The sequence below is a fragment of the Dendrobates tinctorius genome, unplaced genomic scaffold (assembly GCF_039654945.1).
Source record: "Dendrobates tinctorius isolate UK_male_01 unplaced genomic scaffold, ASM3965494v1 ptg000011l, whole genome shotgun sequence".
Taxonomy (NCBI): Eukaryota; Metazoa; Chordata; class Amphibia; order Anura; family Dendrobatidae; genus Dendrobates; species Dendrobates tinctorius.
Window position 1 is genome coordinate 117,139,058 of NW_027361679.1, and position 22,921 is coordinate 117,161,978.

Here is a 22,921-nt window from a genome sequence, read left to right on the forward strand (position 1 = left end):
CGCCGCATTGAAACGGCGGAAAGTCCGAAAGGGACGAAACTGACGCCTTGGAGGAGGTCTGCGAGGCTTGGATTGAGGGAGAAGAGAACTCGTCCCCCCCGGTAGCGTCCTTAATAATCTGGTCAAATTGGGACCCAAAGAGGCGCACTCCCTGAAAAGGCATATTAGTCAGAGACTTTTTAGAGGACAAGTCCGCCTGCCAGGCCTTGAGCCAAATTGTACGTCGGATCGCCACGACGTTGCTTGACGCCTGAACCGCGCAGGAGGCGGCATCCAGGGAAGCAGAAAGCAGATAATCCCCCGCATGGGAAATCTGATTGGCGAGATCGGCCAGGTGCTCGGGTTGAGCTTTATCCAGGATGCCCTGACGAAGATCCTCTGCCCAAGTAGCTACGGCCTTTGCTGCCTAAGATGAAGCAAAGACTGGACATACCGCCGCTGATGCCGCTTCAAAGGCAGACTTTGCTAGAGATTCTATGATCCTGTCGTTAGAATCTTTCAGAGACGCCACACCCGACAACGGGAGAACCGTGTTGGTAGAAAGTCTGGACACGGGAGGGTCCACTGAGGGAGAAGCGGACCAGTTATCCAAGAGCTCTTTAGCAAACGGATAGAGCACGCCGAGACGCTTTCCTCTTTGAAAGCGTCTGGTCGGATCTTCCCTCTCCTTGGTAAAAATCTTTCCAAACTCTGAATGGAAGGGAAACACCGTGGATGGTGTTTCCGCCCGTCTGAACGAAACCTCCTGATCTGAGAATTTCGCAGGGGCGTCAGTGATGTCGAAGGTATGGTGAATCGCGGCAATGAGGTTCTGCACCGTAACCGTCATGCTCGCATCCGGGTCCGAATCCAGCTCTAAAACCCCTTCAGATTCCAAAAGTGCTTCGCCTGACTCGGGAGACGAGGCCCGAGAAGGAGACTGCTGGGGACCGTGGGGTGAGGTAGGACGAGGAGAGGACTCCGCCTGGAGATCCTGGCTGGGCCTCTTGCGACTGAGGCTGGCTGGCTCAGATGGGACGTCCAGAGACGTGCTGGGTCCCGCCGAAGCTCCCAAGGGCAACTTATCCAGACCGGCTACTAGGGACTGAGACACCTTGGTGAGGTCTGCCACCGACTGTGATAGAGAGGAGGCCCAGCCCGGCATGGGGGGCTCACTCACCACTGGAGCTATGGATGGCTCCTGAGCGGCGTCGGGCTGAATTGGATTGCTACAGTCCAGGCAGAGGGGAGTGGACTGACCTGAGGGAAGTTTGCGATTGCAGGACGAGCAGGCAAAGAACTTCACTAGCGTGCTAGGGGGAGCCGCAGAGCGGGTACGATCAGACTTAGCGTTAGACATAGAGAAAAATGAGGCAGTGCCGGCCGGTTGGGGGACAGAAGGCAGAGAAGGGTGTCAGTCTGCAAATGCAGAGCTACTCACGGTCCGGTGTCCCCAGAAGGTGACGCTGTCTGATCTGTCTGCAGGATGCGCCAGGCCAAACTGGCTGAAAAAGAACCAAGTGGACGATATTCGGCAGGGAATGAGGTCCGGCTGGCAGGCTGAAAAGATGGCGACCCCTGGAGGAAAGAGCGCGCTCCCAGAGAAGGAAGAAGGGCGGAGCTCGCCGCAGAGATCCCCTCAGCACCGCCCGCCGACCAATGGCAGGCTGGTGCAAGGAAAGGGGGCTGGGAGGGCCTAAGACGGGCGGGAGAAAAGCCCGCTTAGTAGAAAGGGGCAGGAGGCGTGGCCACGACGCAGAGGGAGGCCCGAAAGAAGCCGGGGCCTAAATTAATAGCGCCGGCCGCCTGTCAGCAGGGGGTCGGCGCGGAAGCGCGCCGCAACACCGGCCCACGTCCCTGTCCAGAGCTACCCGACTCCTGCGCCACCCCTGCCGAGATGGAAAAAGGGAGGGGGAGAAGCGCAGAACGAGGCCCGTGAAAACCCGGGGCCTGCATGGATGAGGAGACCGTGGGGGGATGCGGGGTGCGCATGGACCCTAACGTGGTCCCCCTGGCGACCGCTCCAAGAGAAAACGCCGGGGGACCGCCTAGACTGAGGGGGCCTTACAATAAAGGTACCTGAAAATCCCACGCTGTCTGTCTCTATGAAATCCGCAGGCGAGAGGGTGGGAGGCGGGGGGGGGGGGGGGGGGCAAGGACCGTCAGTGTGGCTGGCACCTACTTGTGCGAGGCTCCTGGTCCTGCTCCGGAGACCTATGAGGATACGGGGTGGCAGTACACGCCGTACTCATAGTCTCTTTGTGGGAGTACGGATGTGAGTGTTCACTCCGTATCCCTCCGGAACCTGTAAAGAAACGACGCACACTGAGGTAGATATGGGTCTAATAAAAGACCCGTGTCCACCTCCTACTGACACTAAGCTAAACTGAGTAATTCGCCTGCCGGTCGGTGGGGTGTACACTGCGGAGGAGGAGCTAACCTTTTTTTGTGCATAGTGTCAGCCTCCTAGTGGCAGCAGCATACACCCATGGTCTCTGTGTCCCCCAATAAGGCGAACGAGAAAGCTCAACGGCATAATGCCAGGGGGCCCAATTCCAGAAGATGAAAGTGATATTTTGAACGGAGAATAATTTTGAATAGTTGTAAATTACAAAAATATTTACGGTACACATTTTCTGCTAAATTAAATGTATCTTTTATGGTGGCATAACTCGTTTAAGAGACCCCACTCTCCAGATAAATTAGGCATCCCGGCGAGAAGCCTACACACATTAGTACTTGCCAGTCCCTGCTCCTCAGATGCGTGCCTGCTCACATATTTCCTATTTTTCAGACTATAAGATGCACCGGACCATAAGATGCACCTAGGTTTTAGAGGAGGAAAATAGAAAAAAAAACTGAAGCAAAAAACAGTGTTCCCTATCCTGGTATATATGGCCACCTCAATCCCCATTCCAGTATGCATGGTGCCCTCAATCCCCATTCTGCTATGCATGGTTCCCACAATCCCCATTTTGCTATGCATGGTCCCCTCAATCCTCATTCTGCTGTGCATGGTCCCCTCATCCCTATCCTGATATGCATGGCACCCATCCCCATTCTGGAATGCATGGCCCCCTCATCTCTATCCTTGTATGCATGTCCTTCTCATCCCTGTCCTGGTATGCATGGCCTCCATCAGAAAAACAAACCATAAACCATTCTAATTTCCCTTCCCTGTGCTCCCTCGCAGCGTCCTGTTCTGATGCCAGCAGCTGATTTATGCTTGTAAGCAGCGCATTGCAGTGACGTCATGTGCTGCTTACAAGCCAAGGTCAGCTTCTGGAATACCCACTGTTCCCCATGTCAGGACTATGGGCGTGTGGAGCAGTGAATATTCATCATCTTTAATAGTGGGCACAGTAACCTCAGCAGCTGGCTTCCTCCAGTTGCTGGACGATCACGAGTGCCCGTTACTAAAGGGAATGAATAATCACTGCTCTCCACTACCATGGGTGTGGAGAGCAGTGAATAGTCATTCTCTAATAGCGGGCACATGTGATTGCCCCTCCCCGGCAGGAAGCTGGCGGGTGTAACTAATGTGACCGCTATTAAAGATCAGTGAATATTCACTGCTCTCCACTCACATGGGATTGGAGAGCAGTGAAAATTCATTTCCTTAAGTAGAAGCACACTTCAGAGCCCAGCCGCTGCAGAAAGCCAGCGGCTGCAGCTAACAGCGTGTACATTATTAAGAAAAATGAATATTCACTGCTCTCCACTACAGTGGGCATGGAGAACTGTGCATATTCAAATCTCTTTAGCAGAGCGCACGGGTGTTAGTCGCGGCTGCTGGCTCCTGTGACTCGCTGCTCCGCCGAAGCTGCTACCCCATGTTCCCATGCAAAGCCACAGCAGGTACATCCGGACTAGAACTCACACTTACTTTCCTCCAAATTTTTAGAGAAAAAAAGGGCGCCTTATAGTCTGAAATATAGGGTAGTTAACCTGTCAGACAAGAATTTTTCTGTCCGTGTTTAGGGGTTGCAGGCTGTGCACTCTTTCTACAAACAGTAACACCGACTGGCCACAGTCTGCTCATAGCTGTGCACTAGGGGACAATGTCCAACACTGTAGGATGTAATGTGAATCTACAGCACTTGCCCTGTGTCCTAATGATCAACATCACAGACCTCGGCCTGTCCTTACTGCCATTTAACAATCTGCAATACCCGTTATATATACACACACACACACAATATATAGGTTTCTTTGTAAACTTTAGGTCTAAGGGGTAAGGTTTCTCCTTGTGGAGAGTGACATACCAGCTCTGGCTTGTCAAGGTAAGGAGGCTTACTCGTCGTGCAATGGTCCTCTGGGAAATTTAATATACAAATTGCCTCTTAAGAGAGAGAAAGAGGACTTTAACTCTATAGCGCCACCTGTTGGTAGTAGCGATCCTACAAGTCACAACCGACCCTTTAACGTGCCTTGCCATATGACTTGGAATAAAAGCCAAATCGGAATCTCAGTTTGCAGACACGGTGTTTCGGGCTATTGAACCCTTGTCAGTGGTAGTAGCGAACCTACAAGTTATAATCGACCTTTTAAAGAGTCTTGCAATATGACTTAGGATAAAAGCCAAATCAGAATCTCAATTTGCAGACACGGTGTTTCGGGGTATTGACCCTCGTCAGTGCAAAGTATGATAACTGATGGCTAGGTGAGAGGCTCTGGACTGAGGTCTAAGGGGTAGGGTTTCTCCTTGTGGAGAGTGCCATACCAGCTTCGGCTTGTCAAGGTAAGGAGGCTTATTCGCCGTGCAATGCTCCTCTGGGAAATTTAATATACAAATTGCCTCTTTGGAAAGAGAAACAGGACTTAACTCTATAGCGCCACCTGTTTGTAGTAGCAAAGGGACAATTTGCATATTAATTTTCCCAAAGGAGCATTGCACGGCGAATAAGCCTCCTTACCTTGACAAGCCAGAGCTGGTATGTCACATATTGCAAGACTCGTTAAAAGGTCGATTGTGACTTGTAAGTTCGCTACTACCAGCCGGTGGCGCTATAGCGTTCAAGTCTTCTTTCTCTCTCTGAAGAGGCAATTTGCATCTGTAAACTTTAGTAAGGGCAACACTATTATTGTTAGCTATAAAATGTTCTAATAAAGTGGAAGAGTTCAGGTTTATTTCAGAAAATGGGAGTTCATCTCATCACATTGCATAACGATCTCAAATTGTTTTAAAGGAAAAAGTGGGCTGTGGAGAGGGGCAAGTTTTTATTGCCTTACCTAGAAATCCAGCCACCATTTTGCTGCTCTTTGCCATGTTCATTTCCAATATGAAGTCAGCATGAGTGTCGAACCCAAGTAAACTGCTCTTCTCTTCACGGAGCTTTACAAGTTCTCGAAGAAGATTATTGTTCTCCTATTGAAGCCAATTACAGCAATATTACCAAGATGCCAATGTGAAGACTAGTCTGTCCATGAAGATTAAAGGTGTAGTCTCCAAGATTCAATCCCAATATGTAGTAGGTGTAATAATAGCAAATACCTCCAATTAGCTTATCAGAAGAACCTTACTACATTTCTATGTTGCCTACTCCATGTGCAGGCCATTGCAGTAGCTTAGGCATCAATGGTTACGACCACTTGTATAGTGACAGCAAGTTGATAGTGGTCGTATCCATGGATACCTTATCTACTGCAATGCCCTGCACACGGGGTAAGCGACATAGTGAATCAGAAGAACTACACTACAATTCTAATTGGAGGTATTTGCTATTACTACTACACCTACTACATATTGGGATAGGATCTTGGAGATGGGAAGACCCCTTTAAGCAGGAAATGTTCATACCTCCTTGCAGCGAGAGTTGAAAGCCAACTCCAGCTTTTGCCTAGTGTCCGGGACAAAACATTTTTTCATCAAAGGGAAATAATGAGGATATTTTAAGGTGACTTTTAATTTGCCATCCTCTGCTTTCTCCAGAGAGTTCAAGAAATCATCAGGAAGGCCTCCTGCAAGTCAGTGAAGCAATATAAATTGAGTGCTACCACAGAAAGAAAAAAAGTCCTTACAGAAATAATGATATTCTACAAAACCGAATATAAAACTACATGTAAATTAAGTAATTTATATTCTACCAGAACAGATACATAATGATCTCATTTACTTTAGATCATCGATTACCAAGTACTTTTTATAAATATTCTTAATAGTTCAATAACTGTTGGTGTCCATTGCCATAAACAGCTGAAACATGACTATTGTCACTCAGCATTAGTGCCAAACTGAGAACTCCGCCTCAGCCGTTTTTAATCACAGCAGGACCCTTCCCCTCCATAGAGATAAAGATTTTAGTCCAAAAGAGGATTCACAGGTTCCCATACAGATGAAGACTTTAGTCTAAGAGAGGTTTGGCAGTGTTAGGTCCTGGAAAACGAGAATCGCCTTAACGTGGCTTCCAGGTACACGTGAATTGGCCAGTTTACGCGCTAAGCATTCTCAATTTTTCATATTTCTAGTGCAGTAATGCAGTTCAATTTTCATATTACATGTCTGCAAGCTATGGCGCTACAGAGGGCTGCCTTATTTATTTGACTATATATGAGTTGGTGACTCTAGGTAAGCACCTGTTCTAATGCATATGGGGGCCTTTACTTACAAGTGCACCAGAGCTGCTCTTTCTAATGAAACTTGGGATGGGACATTTCAATATGTCGAAACAGGACCATAATGTAGTGACCAGAAGGGACCTAGTAAAACTTGGATAGTGCAATGCTCGATGAGGACGTGTTACTTCTATTTTTATTACTAATCTGTGCGATTCAAAAAAATAGTTTTTTTCCCTGGACAACACCTTTAATAAACTATTGGCATCTTAAGGCCCCGTCTCACTAAGCAATCTCGGTAGCGAGATCGCTGCTGAGTCACAACTTTTGTGACGTAACAGCGATCTCACCAGCGAGATTGCTGTGTGTGACAGCGATCAGCGAGCGGCCCCCCTGCCGGTATCGCTGATCGCTGGAAGAAACCTCTGGACATTTCTTTGGTCGCTGGGCTCCCACTGGCCAGCACGCATCGCTGCGTGTGACAGGCGGGAGACCAGCGATCAGGTGTAAAAAATAATTAAAAAAATAAAAAATATAGTTATTCTCACCTTCCGACGTCGCGTTCAGCCATCCCGCCTCTCTCCACGCTCCGGTCCCAGTGATCCTTTGCACGAATGACCGCGAGACTTTGTTATCCCGCGAGACTGTGACATCTTGCGGTCATTCTTGCAAAGGATCACTGGGACCGGAGCGTGGAGAGAGGCGGGATGGCTGAAAGCGACATCGGAAGGTGAGAATAACTATATTTTTTATTTTGATTCTATTTTTTACAGGATGGCCAGCGATGCCGGGCGCTCGGCATCGCTGTGCTGATCGCTGGTGAAGCTGTCTGTGTGACAGCTCACCAGCGATCACATAGCGATTTACCAGCGATCCTGACACCTTCATATCGGTGTCGGGATCGCTGGTAAGTCGCTTAGTGTGACGGGGCCTTTATTCAGATGGTGCAAAAAAATCTAAATACTCTCGGATACAAATTTGTACTTGGGCCAAAATGCATGGAACCAGATCATAAATCTGTCCAGAAGTTGAGTAAAGAAAACGCCCAACCTGTAACAAGCTGTCAGTCATTTGCATGACACATACAAAGACAGTGGGCCAGTCTCCAGATGCTGGCTTTTATCAGATGTAGACATAGAAGTGTCCTCATTGTCGGCAAGAAGTTTCCAGCTCTGCCCAATCAAGTTCAGTTAGCTGCAGACCTCATGCCGCTAAACTGGCATAGGCTTTAGTAAAGATGAAGGCGCTGTGCACTGCCAGGCGCTGGTAACGCAGTTTTGCTTCATTTAATATAAATCACTTCCAAATCCTCTTTTCTGACAAAATGTGGGCACTGTAGAAACGCTCCCTGCTTCCATTATGTGCAGTTACATTACAATGAATTGTGAATTATGCATTTCTGATCATTTTATATACACTTGGACTCACCTAGTTCCTCCCTTGAAAACATTAGAAATGTAATATCCTCATTCAAATTTTTACTGAAATCAATCGATAGTGTACTAATCTTTTTTTTAATGTCCTTAATTTTCTGGGAAAAAAAAATAAAAATTAAAGCAGTGAGAAATATTTTTACTGATAAATTTGCCATGTTAGGCTATGTGCCCACGTTGCGTGTTAAAACGCACAGTGAAAACCGGACTCCTTCCCAGAAATCGAGTTTTATTTCCGCGCGATTTCACCGCGATTCTGTTCGCGATTTTGCCGCGATTTTCTCAAGCACTTCCCAAGCGATTTGAAGCATCACTTGGAAAGTGATTGACAGGTTGGTCACACTCATCAAACATAGTGTTTGACAAGTGTGAGCAGCTTTTTACTATTGAGGCCGCCTATGCAGCATCAATAGTAAAAGATAGAATGTTAAAAATGATAAAAAAAATAAAAAAATCGGGGTATATTTACCTTCCAACGTCCCGCGCTGCCATCCCGGGCCTCAGCGTTCCCAGCGATGCCTTGCGAGACCTGTGATGATGTTGGTGTCGCGTTACTATAGCAATCTTGCAAGACCGCTAGAGTCACTCGAGACTACGTCATCACAGGACCTTGCCGCAAGGCATTACTGGGAACGCTGTGGCCCTGGATGGCAGCGCGGGATGTCGGAAGGTAAATATACCCCGATTTTTTATTTTTTATTCTTTTTTTTACAGGGGTATGGTACCCAGGGCCTGGAGGACAGTCTCCTCTCCTCCACACCGTGGGTACCAACCGCACATGAGACGCTTAACTTCCCGCATGGTGGGCATAGCCACATGCGGGAAGTAAGCGATTCTCATGCATTCCTATGGGTGCGGAATCGCGGCAATTCTTTGCGATTCCTCACAAAAGAATGATCATGCTGCGATTTTCTCCGCGATGTGATTCCGCCGCGGAAAAAAGCACAGCATGTGCGGAATGCCATAGGAATGCATGGGGGGCGTTCTGTACACGATTTTTAAACGTTTTCGCAGCGTTTTCAAACCGAAAATCGTGGCAAAAACGCTTAAAAAATCGCATCATGGGCACCCAGTCTAAAACACATTAAGGCTGTGTACCCATGTAGCGATTTTTAAGCGTTTTTGCTGCGATTTTCGGCACGAAAACGTTTAAAAATCGTGTACAGAACGCCCCCCATGCATTCCTATGGCATTCCGCACATGCTGTGCTAATGCTGCGCTTTTTTCCACGGCGGAATCGCATCGCGGAAAAAAAATCGCAGCATGCTCATTCTTTTGTGCGGAATCGCAAAGAATTGCCGCGATTCCGCACCCATAGGAATGCATGAGAATCGCTTACTTCCCGCATGTGGCTATGCCTACCATGCGGGAAGTTAAGCGTCTCATGTGCGGTTGGTACCCACGGTGTGGAGGAGAGGAGACTGTCCTCCAAGCCCTGGGTACCATACCCCTGTAAAAAAAAAAGAATAAAAAATAAAAAATCGGGGTATATTTACCTTCCGACGTCCCGCGCTGCATTCTAAGCGTTCCCAGTAATGCCTTGCGGCAAGGTCCTGTGATGACGTGGTCTCACGAGATCGCTATAGTAACGCGAGACCAACATCATCACAGGTCTCGCAAGGCATTACTGGGAACGCTGTGGCCCGGGATGGCAGCGCGGGACGTCGGAAGGTAAATATACCCCGATTTTTTATTTTTTTTTTAGCATTTTTAACATTTTATCTTTTACTATTGAGGCCGCATAGGCGGCCTCAATAGTAAAAAGCTGCTCACACTTGTCAAACACTATGTTTGATGAGTGTGGCCAAACTGTCAATCATTTTCCAAGCGATGCTTTAAATCGCTTGGAAAGCGCTTGAGAAAATCGCAGCAAAATCGCGCGGGGAAAAAAACGCGCGATTTCTGGGAAGGAGTCCGGTTTTTAGTGTGCGTTTTAACACGCAACGTGGGCACATAGCCTTAAAGCGGTTTTCGTTCAACATCAGCATATTCATTAACTTTCACGATTACCCAGAGACTAAGGAATGGCAAATATTACCTTACAATAGAAAAATTTAGGGCCAGACTCCAAGCTTTCACATCAGAATTCTTGAGTAACAGCTTTTAAAAATGTAGCCACTCGGACGGAGCTGTGCCTAAATGATGCGACTCATAACATCTTCACGCCACCTTCTCCCAGCTTGAGGCGGGACGGGGCCGTAGCGACCAGTGCTCGTCACCACTTAATGACGAGTGGCGGCATTTGCCAAGTCACAGGATTTGTGACAAGGCGCAGAGGTGTACACTGCTCGTCAGACACTCCTGGTTTCATGACAAGGAGTGCACCTGACTCTAGCAAGCCCACTCATCAACACGAACAATTCAGACTTGATGAATTGGACCCTCACTACCTAGCATTACATGGATATAACGGCTAGGCATGCTGCACAGTAGGGTAATAAAGATAAATCCTCCAACATGTTATTGTGAAGGTGGTAGATACTCTTGCTGGCACGTGTTAATCTCAAGAAATCTCTAATGTTAGTACTAGAGGATACAGTCAAAGTCTGTATATCTTACATTGCTTCCATGAGGATTCAAACACTTCTGAATAACTGGGGCAGCAGCACTTTTCATTTGGCCAAGTTAGGTTCTCTACTTTATACAGCCCCTTCTGGTGTAAGGGGAAGAAATCTTACCTGTTGTTTCTCTGGAGAAAGGTTTAAGCCATTCCTCTGACCTAACTTAATGAGCCTTTCCAAGAACCTCTTTGCCTCTGGCTTTAAAGTATCAGGAGGTAACAGGGTCTGTGAAAATACATCAGATGTCTTATGTATACAATTCGGCAAATCATTCAGATAAATGAGACAAAAATGCTTACAATAAATCTGCCACATGTGATTATAGCCTTCAACCAATGAAGAATCAGATTATGCATGTATAATGATTAGTCTAAGATCACAGAATAAAAATGAAAGGAGACTGAATGTACGGAGATGACTTATGGACATGTTAATATAGCTGTTAAAATAGATTTTGTGACTGGCAATTAGCAATTTACACACCATATTATTATTAGGGTAAATATGTTGGATAATTATTGCTATAGTCTTTGCTATTGCATTAGAACAGACCTAAAAAGTTATTCCCAGAATTTACTGATCGCTTGGGGGCCAACCACTGGAAGCCCCAGCAGTCTCCAAGAGCTGGACTCTGGTACCCACAAACTAGGCTAAGCAGAGGCCTGTATAGAAAAGTGCAGAGGTCCAGATGCTCAACCCCCATTCCAATCGTTGTCTATACGGCTGCAGGAAACAGACAAGTAATGTAAATTCATATCATCGTAGAAAAAAGGTTTAAGCCTAAGCGTGTTATTTCATACTGGAGCCGTTCACAGTATTGCTCTACCACTCCAGGAAGAACCTCTGACCCAAAACTAAATAAATTTAGTAAAGTTCCAAGTGTCAGCAACTTAATAAAATCTTCAAGTCTTTATTCATGAAGGTAGGTGTAATACCACCAGACACGTTTCTGGCATTAACTGCTCTTGATCACTGAGTATAGCAAGAACCACATGACAAGAAATTTTTTAAAAAAAGCACTGACCAATCATGAAACAGCAAAAGCATATGGATGTGAAATAAGGAGATTTTTGTGTACTCACCGTAAAATCTCTCTTAGCCTTTAATTGGGGGACACAGAACCATGGGTGTTATGCTGCTGTCCACTAGGAGGCGACACTATGCATAATCTGAAAAAGATTAACTTTGGCTCCTCCTCTGCAGTATACACCCCTGGACGGCGTCAGCCTTCTCCAGTTTTGTGCAAAAGCATTAGGAGGAATATACCAGAAACATAACCATGCCTGTAAAAAAAGGCTACTATAAACAGGCTCAAACAACAATATGAGAACCCAACCATAACAACGGCCCGCAAGGGCAACAGGGTGGGAGCTGTGTCCCCCAATTAAAGGCTAAGAGAAAGAGATTTTACGGTGAGTACACAAAAATCTCCTTTACTCTGTCGCCTTATTGGGGGACACAGAACCGTGGGACGTCCCAAAGCAGTCCCTGGGTGGGAAGCAGTGGACGAATATTGTGCCGACAGTCCTCTAGACTTGGGGTACTGCCGCCTGCAGGACCCGTCTACCCAGGCTCGCATCCGCTGAGGACTGGGTATGCACTCTGTAGTGTTTTGAAAATGTGTGCAGGCTAGTCCAAGTGGCTGACTTACACACTTCATGTGCTGAGGCTTGATGCCAAATGGCCCAAGAGGCCCCTACCGCCCACGTAGAGTGTGCCGTGATACCGGCCGAAAGGGGAGAATTGTTGAGGCGGTAAGCCTCTTGAATGGTGGACTTGATCCACCTAGCAAGGGTGGCTTTGGAAGCCGGTAGGCCCTTGCGAACGCCTTCTGGAAGAAGGAAAAGTGAATCAGACTTCCGGAAGGGAGCAGTCCTAGACACGTAAATACGCAATGCCCTGACAAGGTCAAGCGTATGCAGAGCCTTCTCGACCCTATGATCGGGAGCCGGGCAAAGAGACGGTAGTGATATTTTCTCATTGAGGTGGAAGCTGGACACGACCTTCGGAAGGAAGGATGGTACTGTACGGAGAACCACCTTGTCCTGATGAAAAACCAGGAAGGGTTGTCTGCAGGAAAGAGCTGAAAGTTCAGACACCCTGCGTAGCGAGGTGATTGCCACCAGGAAAACCACTTTCTGTGATAGAAAGCGGAGTGAGACCACCCTAAGGGGTTCAAAAGGAGGTGACTGTAGTGCTGTCAAGACCAGGTTGAGGTCCCACGTCTCAAACGGACGTTTGTAGGGGGGAACCAATCGGGAAACCCCTTGGAGAAAAGTCTTCACTTGCGGCTTGTTAGCAATACGCCTCTGAAAGAGCACTGAGAGCGCTGACACCTGGCTCTTCAGCGAGCCCAGGGATAGCCCGGCGTCCAGGCCTGACTGAAGGAAACCGAGGACCTTTGGAAGAGAATAGGGAAGTGGAATCTGCCCACGAGAGTCGCACCATGTGAAGAAAATCTTTCAGGTACGATAGTAAATCCTGGCTGAAGTTGGCTTTCGAGCCCTGATCATGGTTTTAACAACGTCCGGTGAAAAACCTGCTTGGGTCAAAACCCAGGTCTCAATGGCCACGCCGTCAAATTGAGAGCCCCCGAGTTCTGGTGGAAGAACGGGTCTTGTGACAGGAGGTCGGGACGTGTGGGGAGACGCCAGGGAGCGTCTGCTGTGAGTTGCACGACATCGGCGTACCATGTACGCCTGGGCCAGTCTGGAGCGATCAGAATGGTGGGAACACCCTCTTGTTTGATCTTCCTCAGGACTCTGGAGATCAGGAGGAGGGGTGGAAAAATGTACAGAAGCTGGAACTGGGTCCAGTCCTGAACCAGGGCATCTGCTCCAAGCGACCGCGGATCGCGCGTCCTGGCCATGAAATTGGGAACCTTGGCATTGAGATGGGATGCCATCAGATCCACGTCCGGGGTCCCCCAACGATGACAGATCTGACAGAAGACTTCGGGATGGAGAGACCATTCCCCAGAGTCCATTCCTTGTCGGCTGAGATAGTCGGCTTCCCAGTTGTCCACACCCGGAATGTGGACCGCGGAGAGTACCGACCTTGCAGCCTCCACCCATTGTAGGATATGCGTTACTTCGGTCATCGCCTGGATGCTGCGGGTGGCGCCTTGATGGTTTACGTATGCCACTGCCGTGGCATTGTCCAACTGTACTCTGATATGAGAGTCTGCCAGCAAGTGATGGAAGGCTTTCAACGCCAGGAAGATGGCCCGAATTTCCAGGATGTTGATGGGCATGGTCGATTCCCTTTGTGACCACCTGCCTTGCGCTCTGTGATGTAGGTGCACCGCGCCCCAACCCATAAGGCTTGCGTCGGTGGTCAAAACCTTCCATTGACCGGAGAGAAAGGATTTTCCCCTCGCAAGCGAGGTTGGCTCGAGCCACCAGTGCAGGGACCTCCTGGTGTTTGCGGATAACCGGAACTCCCTGTCGAGGGAGAACGGATTCCTGTCCCAGGACTTGAGGATGGCCAGTTGAAGGGGTCTGAGGTGAAACTGGGCAAATGGTACCGCCTCCATTGCTGCTGCCATCCTGCCAAGTACTCTCATGGCATACCGGAGAGATCTGGGGGACTTGCGGAGGAGTGTGTGAACTCCCAGACGGAGAGCCAGTGCCTTGTCCCTGGGGAGGATCACCAGACCCTTGGAGGTGTCGAATAGCATCCCCAGGAAGGTCAGAGACTGACTCGGGGTAGTCGAGGACTTCTGTAAATTGACTAACCATCCCAGGCGCGTCAGAGTGTCGATCGTGATCAAGACGTTGACCTCGCTGATGAGAAGGTCGTCCAGGTATGGAACGACTACTATGCCTCTGGAGTGTAGAACGTCCATGGTAGCTGCCATGACCTTTGTAAATGTTCTGGGAGCCGTGGCGAGACAGAACGGGAGGGCCACAAACTGGTAATGGTCTTGGTTGATTGCGAATCTGAGAAACCTCTGATGGGCGGGAGCAATCGTTATATGCAGGTATGCGTCCTGTATGTCTATGGAGGCAAGATATTCTCCTTTTTCCATAGACGCAACGATTGACCGGAGGGATTCCATGCGGAAGTGACAAACTCGAACATACTTGTTGAGTTGCTTGAGGTCTAGTATGGGTCGGACGCTGCCTCCCTTCTTGGGCACCACGAACAGGTTGGAGTAGAACCCTCGGAAGCGCTCTTCTGCTGGGACTGGCACTATGACTCCTGCTCGCAGGAGGGAAGAAACCGCTTGACGGAAGGCCTGAGCTTTGAGCGGGGATTTTGGAGGGACAGAGGGAAAAAAAAAACCTGTGCGGTGGGCTGGTAGTAAACTCGATTTTGTATCCTGAAGACACTATTTCCTTGACCCACTTGTCTTCTGTAATAGGCAGCCAGACCTGCTGAAAGAGTAGCAGTCGTCCGCCTACAAGTGGGGTGTCTTCCAGAGGGCATGAGTTAGGATGAGGGAAAAGTCTGAGGTTTTCCTCCTTTAGGTTTTGCCTGGCTTGCCTTTGATTGCCAGTTCCTGTCCGGCCTCTGTGCCGCACGTGTGTTGTCCCTGCGGGGGGAACGATTACGGTTTTGTGCTTGGCCTGAGACGGACCAGCCTGAAGAATTCCGAAAGGATTGGAAACGAGATCGATTACGCCTTTTAAACGTGCGTTTTGGTCTTAGTTGAGGGAGGGAAGTACTTTTGCCCCCGGTAGCATTGGATATCATTGTATCCAGCTTTTCACCGAAAAGACGGCCACTGAAGTACGGGAGATTTGTTAGGGACTTTTTTGAGGCCGCATCCGCTTTCCATTCTCTTAGCCAGAGAATACACCGGATTGTGATGGCGTTTGATGCTATTCCCGCTATTCCTCTTGCAGTGTCCAACGCTGCATGGACCATGTAATCTGCCACCACTGCAATTTGCACCGCCTGGTCCGCCAGCTGAGGATTTGAAGCTTGAAGGCCCTTTTGCAATAGATCAGCCCAGGCCATGATGGCCTAGGCTGCCCAAACTGAAGCAAATGCGGGAGCCAAAGAGGCACCTGCAGCTTCAAAGATTGAACGAGCCATGCGTTCGACTTGTCTGTCTGCTGTTGTCCTTGAGGGTTGAACTGTCCGGCAGCGAGAGAAGCGTTTGTGCTGCCAGCCTAGAGACTGGAGGGTCCACTTCAGGCGGATCTGTCCAATCCTTGGTGTCTTTCTGTGGAAAGGGGTATTTTGCTTCCAAATACTTGCGATTGGCGATTTTTTCTCAGGCTGCGAAAAAAGCTTAGAAAGGATTTTTTGAAATTCCGGGTGATTAGGGAAGACCTTCGATGGTTTCTGAACACTTTCAAAGGAAATCTTGTGTTCTGGTGCTTCCGGGGTTGGATCTGAAATGTCCAGCACCCGAAGGATGGAAGAGACGATATCCTCAACTATCACAGTATTGCTAGGGGGACAAGGGAGCAAAGCGTTCTCTGTTTCGTTATCTGAATTGGAGTCACATATGCCCTCTGAGTCCTGCGCATCGCTAAGGAGCTCCCTAGCGGGAGAACTAGAGCGGAGGTTTCCCGTGGTCTGGGATCGTTGTGGATATCCGCATTGTCCTTCTCACTCAGGGGATGGCCTCGGTGATCTGAGGCCACTGTGTCTTTCCCTGGAGGGGGAAGACCTATTACTATGTGAGGACGCAGATGAACGCGACCTGTGGGTCCGCTTACGCCTCGAACTGTTGGAAGCGCCCTGATCATGAGACCGGACGTCCCTTTGCTGGGTAACGTTCATAGCCGAGACATGACCCTGCAGAGCCTGCAGTAATGTGGCGGTCAGGTTATCTATAGACTGTGTCATAGACTGCGACATCTGAGTCGCCCATTCCGGCGCAGTAGCGGTCGCAGAAGCGCTGGTAGGGACTTCTTAGGGTTCTCGATCCTGTTTTTTGGGTACAATCCCGGCAGTGCGGGTACGTGCTGCCGCTGGGGAGAGTGGCCTTGCAGGCTGTGCAGACTGCATAAAAGCAGTCTTGCCTGGTTCTTTTCCTTCAGCCCGACATAGTACCTTTAGTGGAGGCCCTACAGGGATATCTACGCAGAGGAAAGGAGTAGGAGAGCGCTATATGGTATAGGAATTCACAGCTGAGTACCAAGGACCCATCCGGGGGGCGGGCCGGGGGGTGGGAATGGGGCGGCGACTTCGGCTAGGCCGATGCCGCGGCCTAAATTTGAGGTCTCCTGCCCAGCAGGGCTCCAGGACGGCGCGGTCGTCCGCGGGGGGGGGGGGGGGGGGGGGCGGATTTAAACCAGCCCCCCCAGAATGAAAGGAGGGCTGGCGGTGGGGCCATATATGTGACTGGGGCCCTGTGGAGGGTCCCTTGGGGCGCCATTGCTGCAGAGACCGGGGCGCAGGGAGCCCGGTCTCTGATAAGTGCCGTGCCTCGCTGCACCTCCCCCGGTCCCAAAAGGAGCCCACAGGTGGACTGGGGTCCCTGGTGCCTGGTACAGGCCCTACCTGCGGTGTCTCAACCTAATACCCCCAGAGGGGGATTAGGGAGGGTGCTGCTGTCACCGTCAGGGGGCTTCATCGTCGCCTTGACCTCAACCCAGAGCCGGATGGAACTGAGGAAGGAGGGGGGTCTCGACCTCGAACCAGTACCCGAGGGACTGGTGAGGGAGCGACATGGGGAAGAGCCACCTCGACCTCAACCGGGTACCCCTAATAGGGGACCGAGGAGGGAGCCATGTCGGGAGTCTCGCTGGAGACCCTCTTTCTTCATCTGTAGTCCTTTGGAAAAAAATCCAGGAAAAAAGACGGAGTAAAAAAATCTTAGGTGGGCCTCCTGCGACACTAAGCAAAAACTGGAGAAGGCTGACGCCGTCCAGGGGTGTATACTGCAGAGGAGGAGCCAAAGTTAATCTTTTTCAGATTATGCATAGTGTCGCCTCCTAGTGGACAGCAGCATAACACCCACGGTTCTGTGACCCCCAATAAGGCGACAGAGTAAATTAGTGTAATTTCTACAATTCATTCCCTGCGGCTGTTTGGTGTCTAATTAATGAATGCATTAATACCTTGTGTGTCACTGATCTTATTTGTTCTTCTTTCTCTCGCAGTCCCATAGACTATTAATAAAGCAGAGGTCAGCTGCATTCTAAATGGGCTTCTGTCAGGCCTAGTTTCCAGGACACTCACCCTTGGGACCTCCGGCAGTCAACAAGTTATTTCTATACTTTCTATAGGGCAGAATGCATGATTCTTGGAATGACCTTTTAAAGGGAATCTGTCACCCCTTTTTTGAGATATCATATAATGATATCATTCGTGTGTCACATAAGAATTCTCTTAGTACTTTTGCTTCCCCCTGACCCCGCCCCTTTCATGCATAAATACCTTTTTTATATCGGTTCAGATGTATGTAAACTGCCGCTGTCCAGTCCTCTGGGCGGGGCTTATTCACCTGCTTCCCCACTCCGTCTTTCTCAATGCATTTCTTCTTGTGTAGAGCAAGACAGGGAGGGGGGGAGCAGGTGAATAAGCCCCGCCCAGCGGACCGGACAACGGCAGTTTACATACATCTGAACCGATATAAAAAAGGCATTTATGCATGAAAGGTGCGGGGTCAGGGGGAAGCAAAAGTACTAAGAGAATCTTTATGTGACAGACAATTGAATGATGTCATTACAGTTGTGGCCAAAAGTATTGACACCCCTGCAATTCTGTCAGATAATACTCAGTTTCTTCCTGAAAATGATTGCAAACACAAATTCTTTGCTATTATTATCTTCATTTAATTTGTCTTAAATGAAAAAACACAAAAAGAATTGTCCTAAAGCCAAATTGGATATAATTCCACACCAAACATAAAAAAAGAGGGTGGACAAAAGTATTGGCACTGTTCGAAAAATCATGTGATGCTTCTCTAATTTGCGTAATTAACAGCACCTGTAACTTACCTGTGGCACCTAACAGGTGTTGGCAATAACTAAATCACACTTGCAGCCAGTTGACATGGATTAAAGTTGACTCAACCTCGGTCCTGTGTCCTTGTGTGTACCACATTGAGCATGGAGAAAAGAAAGAAGACCAAAGAACTGTCTGAGGACTTGAGAAACCAAATTGTGAGGAAGCATGAGCAATCTCAAGGCTACAAGTCCATTTCCAAAGACCTGAATGTTCCTGTGTCTACCGTGCTCAGTGTCTTCAAGAAGTTTAAAGCCCATGGCACTGTGGCTAACCTCCCAAGATGTGGACGGAAAAGAAAAATTGACAAGAGATTTCAACGCAAGATTGTGTGGATGTTGGATAAAGAACCTCGACTAACATCCAAACAAGTTCAAGCTGCCCTGCAGTCCGAGGGTACAACAGTGTCAACCCGTACTATCCGTCGGCGTCTGAATGAAAAGGGACTGTATGGTAGGAGACCCAGGAAGACCCCACTTCTTACCCTGAGACATAAAAAAGCCAGGCTGGAGTTTGCCAAAACTTACCTGAAAAAGCCTAAAACGTTTTGGAAGAATGTTCTCTGGTCAGATGAGACAAAAGTAGAGCTTTTTGGGCAAAGGCATCAACATAGAGTTTACAGGAGAAAAAAAAGAGGCATTCAAAGAAAAAAACACGGTCCCTACAGTCAAACATGGCGGAGGTTCCCTGATGTTTTGGGGTTGCTTTGCTGCCTCTGGCACTGGACTGCTTGACCGTGTTCATGGCATTATGAAGTCTGAAGACTACCAACAAATTTTGCAGCATAATGTAGGGCCCAGTGTGAGAAAGCTGGGTCTCCCTCAGAGGTCATGGGTCTTCCAGCAGGACAATGACCCAAAACACACTTCAAAAAGCACTAGAAAATGGTTTGAGAGAAAGCACTGGAGACTTCTAAGGTGGCCAGCAATGAGTCCAGACCTGAATCCCATAGAACACCTGTGGGGAGATCTAAAAATGGCAGTTTGGAGAAGGCACCTTTCTAATATCAGGGACCTGGAGCAGTTTGCCAAAGAAGAATGGTCTAAAATTCCAGCAGAGCATTGTAAGAAACTCATTGATGGTTACCGGAAGAGGTTGGTCGCAGTTATTTTGGCTAAAGGTTGTGCAACCAAGTATTAGGCTGAGGGTGCCAATACTTTTGTCTGGGCCATTTTTGGAGTTTTGTGTGAAATGATCAATGTTTTGCTTTTTGCTTCATTCTCTTTTGTGTTTTTTCATTTAAGACAAATTAAATGAAGATAATAATACCAAAGAATTTGTGTTTGCAATCATTTTCAGGAAGAAACTGAGTATTATCTGACAGAACTGCAGGGGTGTCAATACTTTTGGCCACAACTGTATATGACATCTCAAAAAAGGGGTGACAGATTCCCTTTAAGAAGGGCAACAATCGTACAACGATCGGTACTTTAACAGCATGATGCACTCAACTGCATTCTGTAACATAGGTACAATAAAGGAGTGGTTGTTTGGCCTAGTATGCTAATGAAAAGTATAAAAATCAATTAACCAACCACACAATATAGAGTTGCATCTTGTTTAACCTGTTATGTTATGGTGACAATCTAATATATAAAGCTCAAGTGTGTGTATGTATGTATGTGTGTGTATGTGTGTAAGTGTGTGTGTGTATGTCCGGGATTGGCATCCGCACCGTTGCAGCTACAGCCACAAAATTTGACACAGTCACACGTCTGGACCCCGAGAGTGTCCTAAGCTATGTTGTGAGGCCCGCGCGTTCCAATTCACCAAACAATTTTGCCCCTATCTAAATAATGATTTACTAGGGGCGATGCAGTGGGGGGGGGGCACACGGATGCCGTAAGTGCCTCTGGACATCCAAAGGGTTAACTCCCCGAGGAGGAGTCAGGGCTGTTGGTCCAGCACACAAAAAAAAGCGGAATGAGCCTGGATGCAGAAGGGGGGTACATGGAGGCGACACTCCATGTTCCCATCTGTTGCTGGAATGGGGAAAGCGGTGTCCTGAACGGACCCTTTGCTCCTAAAAAAGATCTCAGGCCTACAAATGACAAACGATGCAGGTGGGTACACGGAGGCGACACTCCAAGTTCCTGCCTGTTGTAGGTTTGGGGAGAGCGGCGCCTTTAAGGGATCCGTCGCTGCTTCTGTAATCCTTGAAAAAATTAAGAATAAAAATAGAGAAAAATAAAAAGCTATAAATGTGATCTGAAAATCAATGCACATGTGCCTCCTACTGACACTAAGCTTGAACTGGTTCGGCTGGAGCCAGTGTGCAGGTGTATACTGCAGAGGAGGAGCTAATCTTTGTGTTTAATTAGTGTCAGCCTCCTAGTGGCAGCAGCATATACCCATGGTCCTGTGTCCCTCAATGAGGCAAAGGAGAAAGGCAAAATGAGCAACTGTAAGTACACAGTGATGTATAATATTATGGTTGCAATATATTAAGTGAATAAAAGCTTTGTTGGGAGTGCTTATTTAACTTAAAGAGGTGGTCCGCTATACTGTATAATTTGCCCATCGGTTTAAACCTTTTTGAACAAGTATTTTTTTAAATACCTTAATGTTGCCAAATTTGCCTGTGAGAAGTGCTATCGCTGCTTGCACAGTTTTGATCACGTGACCCAGGCTGCAGCCGCTGCTAACATATGCTGATGTCACATCAAATTCCGGACCCCCTTGCATCCCCCAGGCGTGACCCAGTCGCACGCACTCCACCTAATTGACTGGAATGTGGGTGGTGTTTCACCGCGCGTCACAGCCCAGTATCTCCTCTGCTTTCATTGGCAGCAAGCGTGCTCTAGATACTGGGCTGTGACGTGCGGTGAAACACCACCCACATTCCAGTCAATCAGGGGGGAGTGTATGGGACTGGATCACGCCTTGGTGATGGCAAGGGAGTCCGGAAGTTGATGTGACATCAGCAGGACTAAGTGAGCAGCGATAGCACCACTCACAGGCAAATTTGGCAACAAAGTATTTACAAAAATACCTGTGTAAAAGGTATAAATCAATGCGTGAATTATACAACCCCTGGCAAAAATTATGGAATCACGGGCCTTAGAGGATGTTCATTCAGTTGTTTAATTTTGTAGAAAAAAAAGCAGATTACAGACATGGCACAAAACTAAAGTCATTTTAAATGGCAACTTTCCGGCTTTAAGAAACACCAAAAGAAATCAAGAACAAAAAATGTGGTAGTCAGTAATGGTTACTTTTTTAAACCAAGCATAGGGAAAATATTATGGAATCACCCGTAAATTTTCATTCCCAAAACTATCACCTGTATCAAATTAGATCTGCTCGTTAGTCTGCATCTAAGGCTAAGTGCACACGTACCGGAACTCTCGCGGAAATTACCGCGAGAATTCCGGAATTCCAGTCCGCGGGAAAATCGCATTTTAAATTCCCGCGATTTTCCCGCGGAAAAACTAGCATTTTGCAAGCGTAATTAGCTTGCAGAATGCTAGCGTTTTCCAAGCGATCTGTAGCATCGCTTGGAGAACTGATTGACAGGTTGGTCACACTCGTCAAACATAGTGTTTGACGAGTGTGACCAACTTTTTACTACTGAGGCTGCCTATGCGGCATCAGTAGTAAAAGATAGAATGTAAAAAAAAAAAAAACGGTGTTATTCTCACCCTCCGACGTCCCGCGCATCCGTTCCCAGTAATCCTTTGCGAAAATGCCCGCGATGACGTCAGTTCTCGCGGGATCGCGACGTCTCGCGGTAATTCGCGATGACGTCGCGCGAATGACCGCGAGACTTCGCGATCCCGCGAGAACGCACGTCATCGCGAGCATTTTCGCAAAGGACTACTGGGACCGGAGCGTGGAGAGAGGCGGGAAGGCTGCGCGGGATGTCGGAGGGTGAGAATAACAATATTTTTTATTTTAAATTCTATTTTTTACAGGGATATGGTACCCAAAGCCTGGAGGACAGTCTCCTCTCCTCCGGACCATGGGCACCATCCGCAAATGTTCTGCTTACTTTCCGCATGGTGGGCACAGCCACATGCGGGAAGTAAGCGGAACAATGCATTCCTATGGGTGCGGGATCGCCGCGATTCCGCAAATTAATGAGCATGCTGCGGTTTTTACCGCAAAGCGATTCCGCCGCGGTAAAAACCGCAGCATTAGCACAGCATTGCGGAATCCCATAGGAATGCATGGGATGCTTATTTTTCGCGTTTTCGCGGCAAAATCGCGCGGTTAAAACCGCCGCGAAAAAAATGCAACGTGTGAACTCAGCCTAAAAAGGAGTGAGCACACCTTGGAGAGCTGTTGCACCAAGTGGACTGACATGAATCGTGGCTCCAACACGAAAGATGTCAATTGAAACAAAGGAGAGGATTATCGAACTCTTAAAATAGGGTAAATCATCACACAATGTTGCAAAAAATTTTGGTTGTTCAGTCAGCTGTGTTTAAAATCTAGACCAAATACAAACAACATGGGAAGGTTATTAAAGGCAAACATACT

General features: G+C 48.1%; 1 protein-coding gene across 3 annotated transcripts in view; it reads right to left on the minus strand.

Annotated features, from left to right (window-relative positions):
* Positions 1-22,921, minus strand: part of THOP1 (thimet oligopeptidase 1) — a 94,457-nt gene that overhangs the window by 34,715 nt on the left and 36,821 nt on the right. For all 3 annotated transcript variants that reach the window (XM_073546748.1, XM_073546742.1, XM_073546756.1), the window contains exons 4-7: positions 10,646-10,753; positions 7,963-8,065; positions 5,780-5,940; positions 5,212-5,347 (exon numbers count right to left, since the gene is read on the minus strand). In XM_073546748.1, coding sequence (XP_073402849.1) covers positions 5,212-5,347; positions 5,780-5,940; positions 7,963-8,065; positions 10,646-10,753 — 508 coding nt within the window. The remainder of the gene's footprint in view (positions 1-5,211; positions 5,348-5,779; positions 5,941-7,962; positions 8,066-10,645; positions 10,754-22,921) is intronic.